This window comes from Euphorbia lathyris, chromosome 1, assembly GCF_963576675.1.
Source record: "Euphorbia lathyris chromosome 1, ddEupLath1.1, whole genome shotgun sequence".
Taxonomy (NCBI): Eukaryota; Viridiplantae; Streptophyta; class Magnoliopsida; order Malpighiales; family Euphorbiaceae; genus Euphorbia; species Euphorbia lathyris.
This window is the reverse complement of record NC_088910.1, coordinates 67,770,801-67,788,268: the sequence shown is the minus strand read 5'-3', so window position 1 is coordinate 67,788,268 and position 17,468 is coordinate 67,770,801. Positions and strand designations below refer to the sequence as shown.

The following is a 17,468-nucleotide window of genomic DNA, read 5'->3' as shown; positions in this document are numbered from 1 at the left end:
TATTGTTGAACATGGTCAGGGTAATCCACATAATTTTGATAATAAGACTGCTAATATTGATGTATTTTATGTTTGCTTTTCTTATGACAATGGAATAGATGTGAGGATGATAAACTTCCCAGTATTGATTGGGTTCTCGACCTTGCAAAAGCAGCAGTTTTGAGGCATGGAGTGCGAGGACTTATAATTGATCCTTACAATGAGCTTGACCATCAGCGCCCTATTAGCATGTAAGATTTAGGCCAAGGATGCATTGTAATTGCTGAGTTCTTTGCAAGTTACTGTATAATTGTGATTTATTGCATGTAAACTAGCATCTGATTTGAGCTTTGCAGGGATTTATCGTTTCATGATCCCATTTTTATGAGAATCGCCATTGATATATAACATTTAATATTATTTGGCTTTGTTAGAAATTAAAAATTGTACTAGATTGGTATAATTATTAAGCTAAAATTCTTCTGTGTATGGCTTAGTCTTTTAGGAGCTTTTCATTGTTGACTCATTTATTTTAGTATCCCACAACGAGGCAGTCTGATAATTCAGTTCCCTTTACATCAGAGGCTCTCAATCCTATCTTACTTATCAACAACAACAGCAACAACAACAAAGCCTTAGTCCCGAAATGATTCGGGGTCGGCTAACATGAACCATCATATAAAACCGTGAAATCAAGTCGTGTCAGCGACACAAATTCGCTCCCTCCACTCCGTCCTATCCACTACCATATTTTCCTCAATTCCCAGTAAACTCATATCACTCTCGATCACCCTCCTCCAAGTTTGCTTAGGTCTTCCCCTACCCCTCACCACTACATCCCTTTGCCACTCATCGGTTCTCCTAACCGGCGCATCAAGCGCTCTACGTCTCACATGGCCAAACCACCTTAGTCGGTTTTCTCTCATTTTATTCTCAATAGATGTGACCCCTACTTTTGTCCTAATTATTTCATTACTCACCCGATCCTTTCTCGTATGACCACACATCCATCTCAACATATGCATCTCCGCCACCGACATCTTATGGATGTGGCAGTGTTTCACTGCCCAACACTCCGTACCATATAACAATGCTGGTCTAATTGCCGTCCGGTAGAATTTTCCTTTCAATCTATTAGGCATGCCGGGGTCACAAAGGAAACCCGTAGCACTCTTCCACTTCGACCAACCAGCTTTAATCCTATGAGCAACATCTCCATCTACTTCTCCATCCGTTTGGATAATAGATCCTAAATATCGGAACTGAACAACTCTCCCATCTAGGGTGATTGTCCCCGACTCCCTACTCCTATGGCCGCTGAACTTACACTCCAAATATTCTGTCTTACTTCGGTTCAACTTAAAGCCTCTAGATTCTAGAGTTTGTCTCCATAGTTCCAACTTCCTCTCCACTCCTTCTTTCGTCTCATCAACCAACACAATATCATCTGCAAACAGCATGCACCATGGTATACCATCTTGAAGTGAACTTGTTAGTTCATCCATAACGATGGCAAAAAGAAACGGGCTTAGTGCGGAACCTTGATGCACTCCAATCGTAATAGGAAACTCTTCAGTCTTCCCAACACTAGTACGTACACTCGTGCATGCTCCCTCATACATGTCCTTTATGATGTCAATATATTTCCGCGAAATGCCTTTTCTTATCAAGGCCCACCAAAGTACTTCCCTTGGTACCTGTAACAGACCATGGAAATAGAGAGAAATCCATGGGTTACCATGTAGATTAAGAGTCTACATGAATATATTAAACTTAAGATGAATACACATATTTATACAAGGTTTTCCCTACAATAAAGAAAACATAGTGGCCCTACTAGCAGCCTATAGCTGTCACAGCAGCCTAAGCATGCTATACATTTATTACATTGACTTTCTGTAACACTCCCCCTCAAGCTGAAGCATGGATTTTAATCATGCTCAGCTTGCTACAAATACAGATAACATAGTCCTAAAAACAATACACTCAAGATACTTTAGAATATAAAATATAATCCGGGGCACGCGGCCTAGAAGAACAAATTAGCGGAAGAACATCAAGCTTTGTTCCGAAACAGAGAAGCAAAACTCAGTTGTAGCCACATGCAAGAGGCTGCCAGCAACATCAGTGCACAAAAGGAGATTCACCGGAAAACTAACGGGACAGACAAATCGGAAACACAGAGTCGACGACGGCGGAAGAACCGAGAAATTCTGCTCACAAGGCAGACAACAATGCTGAAAGAAACAACCCAGAAATGTAAACCCAGAAATTCTGCTCATAAAGCCGAAGACAAATTCTGGAATCTCAATCCAGAAACCCAAAACAGAGACCAAACAAGGCTCTAATCCCATGTAAGGAGGACTTTTCTTACAGCGACGATGATACAGGGTGGCCGGAATGTGAGGAAATGCCGATCAGAGGCGGAGAGGATGAACTAGAGGGGTGGTGAGATAAAATGACGTCCCAACAGTGAGTATTCAAGAGACCCAAGCTCTTGACAGAAATGGAACCCTGGGAAATACTACCCAGAAAATATTGAACCCTGGGAAATACTACCCAGAAAATATTGAACCTTGCAGAAACACAACTCTGGAAATACTTCACAACTCTGGAAATACTACCAGAAAAAAGAATTTAGAAACCTTAGACCTTAGGCTCTAATACCATGTAACAGACCATGGAAATAGAGAGAAATCCATGGGATACCATGTAGATTAAGAGTCTACATGAATATATTAAACTTAAGATGAATACAAATATTTATACAAGGTTTTCCCTACAATAAAGAAAACATAGTGGCCCTACTAGCAGCCTATAGCTGTCACAGCAGCCTAAGCATTCTATACATTTATTACATTGACTTTCTGTAACAGTACCTTATCATATGCTTTCTCCAAGTCAATGAAAACCATATGCAAGTCTTTCTTCTTATTTCGATAGTGCTCCATTAATTGTCTCATTAGATGGATGGCTTCCATAGTTGATCTTCCCGGCATAAAGCCAAACTGGTTTTCCGAGATCTTCACCGTCCTCCTTAGCCTTTGTTCGATCACTCGCTCCCAAAGTTTCATAGTGTGACTCATTAATTTGATTCCCCGATAGTTGGCACAATCTTGGACATCGCCTTTGTTCTTATACAAAGGTATTAAGATACTTTTCCTCCATTCTGATGACATCTTATTGTTTCTCCAAATTTTGTTGAGGAACGTTGTCAACCATTCGATTCCTCTTTCTCCCAAACATCTCCAAATCTCAATAGGGATGCCATCCGGTCCTAGTGCTTTCTTCAACTTCATCTTACTTAATGCCATTTTGACTTCACCCTTTTGAATTCTCCGCAGGCATTCATGATTTATCATATCGTGATGGATACTTATATCTCCAACATCTTGTCTGCGATCTCCATTAAATAAGTCATCAAAATAGGACCTCCATTGTTCCTTGATATGCTTATCTCCAACTAGGACTTTCTGGTCCACATCCTTCACACATTTAACTTTTCCGAGATCTCGCGTCTTCCTATCTCTCATTCGAGCAATTCTATATATGTCTCTTTCCCCTTCTTTCGTATCCAATCTTGTATACAGATCCCGATTCACCTTTGCTCTAGCATCTCGTATGACCTTCTTTACTTCCCTTTTAGCCTTTTTGTATTTTTCGTAGTTCTCGTCACTCCTACATTTCCCCAATATTTTATAGGATTCTCGCTTACTCTTTACTGTTTGTCGTACTTCTTCTGTCCACCAAGATGTGTCCTTACCCGGTGGCATGCTACCTTTAGATTCCCCTAGAACTTCCTTCGCTACTTCCCTTATATGCTCCATCTTAGTCCATATCGAATCTATATCTAAATCCATATTACAAGTCCAAACATCTTTTTTGGTCATCTCATCCACAAATTTTTGTTGATTCTCCCCTTGCAATTTCCACCACTTAATCTTAGTCTCTACTTGTGGTGTTTGTTTTCTTATACATTTCCTACTTCGAAAATCAAGCACCACTACTCTATGTTGGGTTGTCGTGCTCTCACCAGGGATCACCTTACAATCAATATAACTCTTTCTCCAACCACTCCTTACTAAGAAGAAGTCAATTTGGCTCGCATTACCGCCACTCCGATAAGTCACTAAGTGAGATGTTCTCTTCATAAACCATGTGTTCATGATACTCAAGTCATAGGCTGATGCGAATTCCAAAATATCATTTCCTGCTTCATTCTTATCTCCAAAACCATACCCTCCATGAACACTCTCAAACCCATCTCGCCTAGAACCCACGTATCCATTGAGATCACCCCAGTACCATTTTTTCATCCCTAGGAACCTGTTGCACCACTTCCTCTAAGTCCTCCCAAAAAGCTTGTCTTATAGAGACATCTAATCCTATTTGTGGCGCATATGCACTAATGACATTCACAACCTCATCCCCTATCACTAGCTTAACACTCATAATTCTATCGCTCTTCCTAGATATCGCTACTACATCATCAATATACTCCCTATCAATAAGAATACCTACTCCATTTCTACCCTTATCCTTTCCTGAGTACCAAAGCTTATAACCCCAAGGAGCTATCTCTCTAGCCTTGGCTCCAACCCAATTGGTTTCTTGTAGGCACATTATATTTATTCTCCTCCTCTTCATAACATCTACAATTTCAGCTAATCTTCCTGTCAAAGAACCTATGTTCCATGTCCCAAAGCGTAACCTACTACCCTTACCCCTACCCCTACCATTACCGTGGACTAGCTTATTTACCCGCAACCCTTGCATATTTGACACCACCCCGGGGTCCTGGGGTGGCGCGCCGCTTCGGGGCGACGACCTAGCAACCCTTGCACATTTATCACTACACCCGGGTCTAGGAAGTGCAACGCGTCGTTGAGTCGGGAACGCCCCAACGATATTTATAGTATGGTTCATGTCATAAGATGTGGCTAAGTTTTACGCTGGCCGCCACAAACCTACCGCAACCCTCCTCCTTTGTCCGGGCTTGGGACCGGCTGTAAAAGCCACCAAGTGACCCTCACAGGCGGAGTTCCTATCTTACTTATCATGTAATTAAAACTGGGGATATCATTAATTATGATAGCTGATGTTGGAAGCTAACATGGAGTAAAATTTACTCTATATTTCCTTTTAACACTTGAGGGAAATTTGGATAATAAGTATTTTAAATACCCAGGCAATATATTTTCGTAGTGCTTTTGCTTATTTATTCATGTCCTCTGAAGGAATATTTTGGTTTCAGAAGTCCTGCCTCAAAACTTGGTGCATCGTTCGAAAAATTGAATTGTAGGACAGTTTTCATCCTAATTTATGTTGTGGTATTCACTAGTTTTTAAATTACTCCAGCTTACTGATGAGTTAATGTTTGAACTTCTGGGAACTTGTGCGCCCTTTTCGTACAAGTATGTGACTTGAGAATTGTTTCTCCTAACATGACCAATGAAACTCAATTGACAACCCGCCTTTAAATGGTACATTAAAGATTGAATCTGAAATAAACACGCACGTCTTAATTGTCTTGTAATTTGGTGTCTTATAATTGTCAGAGGGTACAAGTTTAAATTCATAATGTAAAATTCATGGTTGCAGGACTGAAACAGAGTATGTAAGTCGGATGCTTACTATGGTCAAACGATTTGCTCAACATCATGCTTGTCATGTTTGGTTTGTAGCACATCCCAGACAGGTTGGTTACTGCCTACCTTAATTTTCTCTAGCTATTTCTGTTCTGTAATCAATTCCATATTCTGTATTCTTTGTCCGACAGTTGCATCAATGGACCGGAGGCCCTCCAAACATGTATGATATTAGTGGGAGTGCCCATTTCATAAACAAATGCGACAATGGAATTGTCATTCATCGAAACAGGGATCCAGAGACTGGACCTTTAGATCAAGTACAGGTAGGTTGTATGGGTACACTACTGTGTGGTATAAGTTGTCATTTTGGAGTACATATTTTAATTTTGATACGTTTGGGCTCTATACTTGGCACAACTTGTCATTCAGGTCCCTCTACTTCAATTTTAGTACATTTGGCCTCCCGCACTTCAATTGTTGGAAACTCTAGCGCTTAATATAGGCCCTGAAATATAGGCATAGTTACATTATTGGAGGACACAGTTTGACCACACTTTTAAGTCGTGTGTGATGCACTCTTAATAGAATCATGCTTCAATAGTTAAATTTTGAGAAAGATTATAATACAAGGATCCAATGTGCCAAAATTGAAGTAAACTAACAAATTGTGTCAAGTATAGGGTAAAAGTTTATGTTTTGCCTTGAGTTGTATGATTATTCATTCATCAAAATCATTTCTATTGGTACTGAAGTATGAGACTAATAGGCAAACATATAAAAATTAAAAAGTTAGTCAGCTAATGATAATCAATAATGTGACACCTTGAACCTTTTGCAGGATCATTGTTATTGTTAGCTAAGCTGAAATCTATAAGTTTTTAACTTGCAGGTTTGTGTGCGGAAGGTGCGAAATAAGGTGATTGGAACCATAGGTGATGCCTTCTTGTCCTATGACAGGTACGTTACTCGTTTTCACTGATGATTTAGACATCTTACAAATATTTGATAGCTTGTTGGTTTCTCGTGATTCAGTTTTGTTATCAACATTATTGTGTTTTCTCAATTTGGTAACAGAACATTTTAATTAGCTGATTGACTAGATTGTTGAATTTGATTTCCAAATCTCATATTATGTCCAATTTTGACTCTTTCAATCCTAGGTGTTACGAACCATGTAATACACTAGGAATACATGGGATACAAAATGTAGACTAAGAGACTACATTGATATGTTTTAACTTGTTATACACATATATATACATAGAAGGAGAGGAGAACCATACCTAGTAGATCCATACCTACAAGACCCATACCATGCTTACATTATTACACTCCTCCTCAAGCTGGAGCATGGATTTTAATCATTCCCAGCTTGCTACAAATACAAATAACAGTCTTAAAACAATACAACTCAAAAGCAATACAACTAAAAAACAATACAACTCAAAAACAAAAGAAATAATACAACTCAAAAACAGATTAAACAGATAACAAAAGGAGAGGCCAAGAATGCAATAATCACTGCCAACCCACACAAAGAATCAAACACCAATCCAAGTTGCACAGACCATACAGGAAGGTCGGAAATGACAAGGCAACGCTGGAACACCAAAATCGCTGGAAATGGAGCTGCCACGCACCTGGAGATTGGTCATTGGAATTTGCAGATTGGACGGTAGGTGAAAGAGGAAGCTCATGGGAGGGGTGGTGAGACTAAGTGAGACTTGGAACACTAGGTCCAAACAGTCTCACAAGGCAGACATTAATGCTGAAAGAAACAACCCAAAAATACAAACCAGAAATTCTGCTCACAAGGCAGAAAATAAATTGTGGAATCTCAATCCAGAAACCCAAAACAGAAACAGAAGCCAAAACAAGGCTCTGATACCATGTTACAAACCATGTAATACACTAGGAATACATGAGATACAATGTAGACTAAGAGACTACGTTGATATGTTTTAACTTGTTACAAACGCGCACACACATATATATATACACACACATAGAAGGAGAGGAGACCCATACCTAGCAGATCCATGCCTACAAGACCCATGCCATGCTTACATTATTACATTAGGAAACACTTCCAATCCTAATAAACACATGACATGGCTCATTGTTTGTTTGTGATTTCATGTGAGATATTAAGTTCAAAATATTTTTCAAGTTGAATGCATACATGATTTTGGGTAGCTTGGGCTACCAAGCAGAACTAACCTATCTAATTGTCCGTCCGTAGTGGAAGAATAAGTTTTGCTAGCAGTCTGTTGATTCGTCTGAGTACCAGGAAGCATAGCTGTTAAAGGCACACTAGTCTAAGGCGCACTAAGGTGCTAAGTAGTCCTGAGGAACATAAGGTGCAGAAAGTAAAAAATATATATATACTCTATTACTAGTTAAAACACATCAATATTTGACATCAATAACACTACTACTCTATTACTAGTTAAAGCATAAACCCAAAAAAAACATGTTGTCTACATTAACTTGTAGTCTTGGTACATTAGTGTGGAGAGATAGAAAAAAAAGGTTTGCATTAGTTCAGCCTGAATTTTGGCATGAACAGGTTTTCTGCATTAACTTGTAGTCTTGGTATAAAAGTTTAAAATATAAAAACATTAACATATTCATAGAATTACATGGCTGTAGAGATGATCAGTTCATAACGCAGATGTAGGCCCGTTTTTTTGCGGGAAAATATTGTGCAGGAAAATATTTTCCTGATTTTCAGATGTTTGTTTGCTTAGGAAAATAAGTCAATGGAAAATATTAGGTAGGTTAGTCAACACATTTATGAAAAAAGTGAGGAAAAATGTTTTAGGTTTTGAAAAAAGAAACATTTTACTGAACTTTTGGAACCCTACTACATTCCTTCTTTTGCTTTTGAAACGAGTAGCCACCCAACTCTTTCCATTTTCCGGTGTTGTAGCCAAACACCGGGAAATATTTTATTTTCCAACACAAAATTTCTCTTACCCAATATTTTCCAAATCACAATACTTTCCGACAACCAAACAGGGTCTTTACGTCTCTTGATGTTCTTATTTAGATCAAGGGTAAAGATTAAATTTGTTTAAATTAGATTAGTGTTGAGATCTACGAAGCACCGACTTGGGTGCGGGTGCCAGTGGGGCAAACAACATTTTAAAAAAATACGAGACACAGGTGCGGCAGGACACGACAAATTTCTATATAGTTAATTAGATATATTACATATAAAAATATATAAAACATGAATAAGATTTAAAAGTGATAAAAGTACACAAACTACAGTCCAATTATTACCTGCATATATAGAGGGTAAATGTATCATTTTTCAGTCTAATTATTTTTCTGCATAATCATATTTGTTTAAGCAAGACTTTTTTGGAGACTAACTTTAGGAATATTTACAAGTGTAAATGTGACATTTGTAGGCATATAGAGAGTAAGTTCTGCTTAGCTCCTTACTCAAGAGGGATAACCTCTTGGTCTTTTTCCTTTTAAAAAAACTGGTCACAGCATGGACATGCCAGGACACGCTTTTTCCGTGTCGAGTGCGAGTCCGTCTGTGTCCCCAGCGAGTTTGACACCACCACTCCGACCCCCCGGAAGAGTCGGTGCTTCATAGGTTGAGATTAATCAACCATTTGTTTCACAAAACAGTAAAAAAAGAAAAAAACCTTAGTGAAAACAGTACATGTTACTGAGGCGCGCCTTGACTCAGGCTCGAAGGCCCAGGCGAGGCGCACGAGGCGAGAGCCTTTTAAACTGCGCCTTGCCTTGTGCAATCAAGGCTCACTACCTTAGCCTTGCCTTAGGAGGCACGGCTTTAACAACTATGCCAGGAAGCTGGGGTTCTATAACTATAAACATGTTAGATTCTACGAATACCAAGAATATAGAAAGAAAAAAAGAGAATTCTCTTTGAATTGTTATTTCAATCTCAAATATGGGAAAATCCCTTACGAAGTATGTTTAAACCCTTATATCTATGGCGACAAAAGAAATAACTAAAAGACTTAAATAACGTTAATGGAAAAATAGTAAATAAACTGAAATTTTAAAACATCAAATCGCAGTAGACAAAAAGTGGGTAGAAGATTAGCTCTCTTAAGGCATCCCCATGCCTCATTTCTCAATTCTGACCAAGACTGACTACCTTAAGGCATGTTCATAAAACTTTCAGCTATTTCCTCCAATGCATCATACCCTCCGAGGTAGAGAAAATCCGCCCTCTAATTGTTATTATCATCCTCATCAGAAGAATCCCCAAGGAAAGGAACCAATGTTTGACATTGGACACTTCATGAGATGGCTTGGTAAACCCAATTTGTAAGCATGGGGATTGGTTTTCTCCACCAGTTAAAACGGACCAATTTGCTGCAAGCATATTATAAGTACTAGGAGGATCTTTTGTCAAGATAGCCCATACAAAATCTCCTACTTCAAATTCAACAGCACGCCTCTTAAATCAGCAACTTGTTTTACTTGGCATTAGAACGTTGGAGATTATCATGCACAACTTTGTGAACATGTTGCAAGCCTGTAAAATCAACAGCTTTTCCACTACCTCTAGATTTATCCGGCAAAGGTGAGAGATCCAAAGGACCACATGGCGACACAGAATACACAACTTGAAATGGACTGAACCTACGGTTGACAGCATGGTTGTGAGAAAATTCAACATGACGGTTTTTGGTCTCAACTTCACATTTTTTCCGACAAGACTTACATAACAAATTAAGCAGAGCGGGATTCACTACTTTTGTCTGCCCATCTGTCTGAGGATTAAAGGCAGCGCTACACTGTAATTTAGTACCCACCATATTCCATGAGCTCCTCCAAAAATGACTAGGGGTGTTCATCAGTCGGTTCGGCGAAAAACCGAAACCGAAATACTGCTTAATTTATAAACCAAACCTAACCGAATAATGTTAATAAACCGAACCGTACCGAATATTTCGGCTCAATTTGGTTTGGCTTCGGTTTCATCATATAATAACTAAATTATTTCTATTTTATATTATATTATTTTTTGTATAAAAGATCTACAAATCCTGATTATGTATTCTTAAAAAAATTACTTAACATTCAAATTTAACAAATTGTGACTATGTATTATTAAAAAAAAAATTAGTTAACAATCAAATTTAACAAATTGTGATTATGTATTACTCCCTCCATTCTCAAATAAGTGTCGTTTTAGAATTTTCACACAAATTAAGAAACATAATTAATATGCACTTAAATTAATAAATTTATATGGATTAACTAAATAAAAATTCTCTCTCCTATAATGATTGGAGAAGAAACTTTGAAAGCTTAAAAAACACATAAATCAAGACAATTTAAATGCTTAGACCAAAAAACTATACTAAATTTTATTGAAAAACGAAAACGACACTTAAAAAAGAAAAATAATTATCTAAAACGACACTTATTTGAGAATGGAGGGAAGACTTTGAAACAATCAGATAAGTCTTAAGATAATTTGAAACAATCAGATAATTGAAACAAAGGAATTATTGAACCTCGTTTTTCATTAGGGATAAGGTATCAACATAGGCCTATGGTTTTTGAGGAAGTATTAATTTAGGCTCCACGCACAAAATAGCACCAATATAGGCTTAACGTTTTAAAAAAGTATCAATTTAGGCCTCAAGAAAGGATTGGACACGTCATTCCTATTACTCCGTTAAGTTCTGATTTCTCCCTCCACGTACAATTGACAGAACTTATCGGAGTAATATCAATGATGTGTCTCGTTCGGTTATCGAGGCCTAAATTGGTACCTCTTTTTAAACGTTAAGCTTATATTGGTGCTATTTTGTACGTGAAGCCTAAATTGGTACCATAGTTATTAAAGGCGCGCCTATGGCGCATGGCGCACCAGGCGCAGGCCTTAGCGCCATGGCAGCCCCATGGCGAGGCGCAACTGCCATGGCGCGCGCCTGGTGCGCCATTTTGCGCCAAGAGGCAGTTGCCAAAGGCGCACCAAGGCGCGCCTTGGCAGTTACAGGCAGTTATGGGCTGTTTTTTGGAATTTTTGGCATTTATTTTTATATATCTGGAATGGAACACGTGTTCTATTAACAAAAAGTATTAAAAAGGAGAGAGATTATACGTTTTAACTAACTAGAAGATGAAGAGACTCTTTGAAGAGGAAGAGACAGAGTCATTTGAAGAGTGAGAAACAGAGTCATTTTATTTATGCTTAAGATATTTTCATGATTTAGTATGCATTGCATTTTTATGTTAGTTTTATAGTTTTATAATTTTTATTTTTGTAAGTGCGCCTTGTCTCGCTATGGCGCGCGCCATCGCCGTGCGCCATGCGCCATGCGCCAAGGCTCCAGGACCCCTTGCGCCTTAGTGCGCCATGCGCCTTTAATAACTATGATTGGTACTCCCCAAAAACCATAGACCTATTATGGTACCTTATCCCTTTTCATTAAATGTTTACTTTGTTTTGTATTGGTATTTGATAATTAACAATCTAAGACTTTGAATCGTTTTTCATTAAATATTGAATTCAAAAATTGAATACTCATGGATGCCCCTTTAGCCAGTTGACACGTGCTACATCTCTTCACATATCTATCAACTTCTTTATAAACAGTTGGCCAAAAGTAAGAATCCCAAACCAATTGGACAGTTCTATCTCATCCCATGTGCCCTTCACCATGCAACTCCTTAGTAATTTGCAATCTGAGACTACAATCAAGGACACACAACTGGTTACCTTTGAATAGATAGCCATCATGCACATAGTTATTAAAGGCGCATGGCGCACTAAGGCGCAAGGGGTCCTGGAGCTATGGCGCATAGCGAGACAAGGCGCACTTAAAAATTATAGAAATATAAAGCTAACATAAAACTAAATCATGAAAATATCTTAAGCATAAATAAATTTTAAAATGCAAAATAAACCCCATATTAGAAAACTTTAAAGTTGAATACTAATTCCTAAGTTCTACTCCTAATCAAAACTCTCCAAATCCATCACTCCTCATCATCACTATCACACTCCTCATCTAAGGCATCATCAAACTATTGATCATCAAACTGTTGAAGTTGAATTCCCTTTGGCTTCTTTGTTTCTGTTGTTTGAATCCGTTTGATGTGTTTTCTTTCTACTAAACTTCTTCCTCTTTTAATGACTCTGTCTTTTACTCTTCAAATGACTCTGTCTCTTCCTCTTCAAAGAGTCTCTTCGTCTTCTACTTAGTTTAAAACCTATAATCTCTCTCCTTTTTAATACTTTTTGTTAATATAACTTGTGTTCCATTCCAGATATATAAAGTAACTACCAAAAAACTGCCCATAACTGCCTCTAACTGCCAAGGCGCGCCTTGGTGCGCCTTTGGCAACTGCCTTTGGCGCACCAGGCGTGCGCCATGGCGATTGCGCCTTGCCATGGCGCTAAGGCCTGCGTTTGGTGGGCCATGCGCCATAGGCGCGCCTGTAATAACTATGATCATGCAATACAAATTCAGACTTTTCTCCTTCCTGCACCTTCTTGTGAACTTGAGAGAAAGATGGATCATCAACATATAATGCACAAAAAGAATCAAAGCCAGCTGAAAGCGTCACCTACTTTATTAGTAACTCCAGATTTGTGTTTGACCACAAATATGAACTGTTGGAGATAGGCAATCTAGGTGGCATGTCTTGCAAATATCTTGTCTTGCTTATGAAGACGCTTTAGGGCCTGATGATAAGTGTACATGACAAATTCTATTTGAGACAAATAATGCCTCGAGTGTGTAGCTTGCACAACTGCATGAAACTCTACATTATACATACTGTAGTTGAGTCTAGACCCATTCAGTTTCTCACTAAATAAGCAATGGGGTTTCTGTTCTAGCTTAGGACAGCTCCAATTCCAACCTATGAAGCATCACTATGTAATTCAAAAAGGTTTGCTGAAATCAGGCAACACAAGAATAGGAGCAGTGGTAAGCTTTAATTTAATGAGCTAGAATTCTTCCTCTCCTTCTTTGAACCAGGAGAAACACCCATTTTGCATACAATTTGTAATAGGTGCCACGATGCTACTGAAATGAGGAACACACCTCATGTAGAAGGAAGCCAAACCATGAAACCTGCACACCTCTATTAATGTTAGGTCTAGGCCATTACCTCCAGGTTGGATTCATCCACTTGTAACCCCTCTCTAGAAACTACATAACCAAGGAAGAGAACCTTGGAAGTCATGAAGGCATACTTCTTCAAGGCAGCATACAACTTTTCCCTGCGAAGAACAGACAAAACAATTTGTAGATGCTAAAGATGCTCTTGAGCATTAGTACTAAAAACCAGAATACCATCGAAATAGACTACCACAAACTTGCCAATGTAAGGTCTCAATGCTTGATTCATCACCCTCATAAAGGTACTGGGTGCATTGGACATTTCGAATGGCATGACTAGCCAATCATATAGCCCCTTTCTGGTTTTGAATGCAGTCATCCATCAATTTGGACACAAATTTGGCTGTATCCACTCTTCAATCTAGTTTGCTGAAAACAGTAGCTCCACTAATTTGATAAAGTAAATCATCCAATCTAGGTACTTTAAATGCAGAGTGATGAAGGAAATTCGGGAATTCAATACCTTTAGCTTCCTACAAAACCTGAATCTCTTCCACTAGAAACTATTTTTGAATGGTCATCTTCAAAGCAACTCTTCATATTCTCCAGCTAAAAATGGTTTTTAGCTCAAAGACTCTTTAGCAGACCCAAAAATGTCCATAAAACCTGACATAACCTCAAAGATGGGTGTTAGTTATTTGAAATACTTTTCCTGCAGCAGATAATGTGTGGTATGAATTCTGTTTTCATGTTTAGTGTTTTTTTTTTTGTTTATAAATATAGTGGATTTGAAATAGGATTTATGAGTCAAGTTGTTTTTAATTCTATTATAGATATTTAGTAATGGTTATTTAGATATTGCTCTTAATTTTCGATAAAATGCTTGAGAGAAGTGCTGTCTCTTGGAATATCATGATACAATGGTACTTCAACGGTCATAATCCTTGATGTTTGATGATTCTATTCGGAGAAAATGGTGAATATTGGTTTACCATTAAATAACAGCACGGTTTTATATCTTCGATTGATTGCTGTATAAATTTCTTTTAATGGAATACTTAATTTCACTGAACACACGAAGAACCTTTAACAGTCGTCAAATTCACATCAAAATGCCTCTTAACATGTTCTGTTATGCTAAGACAAACATCTAATTTTAGATGGACGCTATAGATGGAAATGTCGTGTTCTATTATGCTGTATTGGTGATTTTTAAATTTAGTGCAAAGTCCCAAAACTTGAAGACGAGTCCCAAAGCTTGAATCTGTGCTATCACTACCCAGACCCCCTAGGAATTGCGAGAATTCCTTCTCTCCACCTAGCATAAAGCCAAAACAATATTATCATATCCCTGTACAAAAACAACCCGTTGTATGTACTATCTACACCTTACTTACCCCTACCAATCAGCTGAATAACACTAAAGAGAAAAATTGCATAACAATCTCTGTCCAACTGTCTTATTCCTCTTCTTCTAATCTAATTTCTTGCGCCTGGTGTAGACCCTCATGGCTCTGGGTCCATTATCAGAGTTACCTAAGGCCTTGTGATTCTGTATCTGTATATGGTTGAAATGGCTTTTTCTTTCTTTCGTACCTTCTATTCCCTGGCAAACACTAATCATTCTCAACTTCGAGTGTAGTTTCAACATGTCAATAACATTCAATTCATGCTAAAATAAATTCCTGAAGTACAATCAGAATTCTTAAATGGAAAATGCTAAAGCCTGGCAGGATTACTGACTTGACATACTAGTAAATATAATTTATTAAGATTTGACTAGTCAGAATCACCTAGGGAGAATTGTTGAAGTTCAAATCTGGGCCATATGATTCTTATTTTTCAAGTATCCATATTTTATTACTCCCTCCCGTTCATATTATTTGTTAGAGAGAAGATTTTGCTTGACTCATATTATTTTTTATTTTAGGTTTTAAATGTAAATTTTTCGTATTTTACACCTGTTATTGAGTTTAGCATTAATTACTCTTTTGTCATCTTAAGTTTTCAAGGTATGAAAGGTGGTACAACGAGGATTATTAATAAAAAGAGGGTATTATAGTCTATTTTCTATAAATTCCAGGAGCGAAGAAATTTGTAATTTCTTTTTTTTTTAATGGCTGTGAACTGGCATGTTGGCATACATGGTGCAGCTGGTAGGTCCTACGGGAATTTTATTTGGATTCTGGTAAAAAAGACTTGGTATGAAAAAGAATTGAAGTTGTAGGATTATATTGTTACAAGTTGAAGAGTTGATGGATGGTTGGTGTAATTCACCCGAGGACTACATATGGGTGAATTTATGGATGAACATCAATTGGCATATTTGTAAATAAAAACACATAAATCTCAAATTTAAAATTTAAAATTGAGATTAGGGTATATTGGTGAATTCTAATGGATAATCTTGTTATTTTGAACAGGGTAACAGGTGAATACAAGGATATGGATTAATCAAGCGATTGAATTGGAAACAAAGCTTTTGTATATTTTAGGGGAAATTCGTTTGTTTCATTTCATTATCTTGTTAATTTTCCAATAACTTTTTTAGGATGAAATGATGACTCTATTTTTTATGATAGAAATTTGATGGTTTGGTTTCATTGAGAGACAAATTCAGAATATGCATTTTTTTTTTTTAAATGGATAGAGTCCTCTTCAATTTTACTAAGACATGTCCACCCACCCTGAACAATAACAATAATAAAAAAAAGAAATTCTGAGAGGATTGTGAATCGAGAAGGCAAAAAGCATCATTAGGTCCCTTATCATTCATTTTTTGGTTCATTAAGCCCCTGGTCATTTATTTTTGGTCTCATTAATCTCTTGATGACCAAATTAGTAAGTTGTGAACATGTAATTCGGTTAGCAAATTGTTATTCATTGTACTTGTATTCGAAATTTTTATTTTTTCACTGTTTGAAAACAGTTTTGGATGTGTAATTTGGCTATAGAAAAACTGCAAATTTTTTACTTCAAACTGTAAAAAATATATATTTTTTAATAATTTCAAATACAGATGAATTTAATAATGTTTTTTTAACAGAATTATATATTCATAACTTACTAATTTGATTATTAAGGGCTTAATGAGAACAAAAATGAATGATTAGAGGTTTAATGTATCCAAATAAAAGATCAACAGTTTAATGAACCAAAAAATGAAAGATCAGGACCTAATGATGCTTCTTGCCAATTGAGAAATATAAGATAGACTGAAATTTTCTCAAGAAATGTATTATTTTTATTTTTTCTTAGGGTAAAGTACCAAAAAACAAATGACTATGGTTTGTTATTAAAAGTTTATAAATAAAGGTATGTGTTATGTTTAACTTTTTTGAAATTACAATGTTAAGTTTTGATTATAATTTGGAGTATTTTTATTTTCAAATTTTCAAATTTGAATTTGTATGTACATATTGACAAAATATATATCCAAAAATTTGAATTGTAGTTGTGTAAAATGAATTTAAATATCAATTTGGTTTAAATTAGTAAAAAAATATAAAATGTCCTATCATATGATTTATGGTTTCAATTTAGAGAGTTGTTTTTTTAAAGGGATGTTTTAAAATAAAAATGACATTAGTTGTAATGAAACCTTAACAGTGTAATTGAAAGTAATTTGTTTTGTAAACAAAACATATCAAAGACCTTCATTTACAAGTTTTTAAATTACATGTCTCTGATTGTAAATTAGATAAATCACAATCAATTTTTTTTTTTGTACTTGTCATTTTTTTTTCCGTCAATATAATTAATAGAATAAGTATAAAAAATAAATCATGTGGGTGGTTCTATTTGTTATGTTTTAAAATTT

At 36.8% G+C, this 17,468-nt stretch overlaps 1 protein-coding gene across 2 annotated transcripts in view; it reads left to right on the top strand.

Annotated features, from left to right (window-relative positions):
• The window catches only part of LOC136200770 (twinkle homolog protein, chloroplastic/mitochondrial), a 37,032-nt gene extending 20,783 nt beyond the window's left edge, over positions 1–16,249 (top strand). For both annotated transcript variants that reach the window (XM_065991208.1, XM_065991213.1), the window contains exons 17-21: positions 99–230; positions 5,581–5,677; positions 5,759–5,893; positions 6,460–6,527; positions 16,072–16,249. In XM_065991208.1, coding sequence (XP_065847280.1) covers positions 99–230; positions 5,581–5,677; positions 5,759–5,893; positions 6,460–6,527; positions 16,072–16,102 — 463 coding nt within the window. In that variant the 3' untranslated portion in view covers positions 16,103–16,249. The remainder of the gene's footprint in view (positions 1–98; positions 231–5,580; positions 5,678–5,758; positions 5,894–6,459; positions 6,528–16,071) is intronic.
• Positions 16,250–17,468: the final 1,219 nt, after the last annotated feature.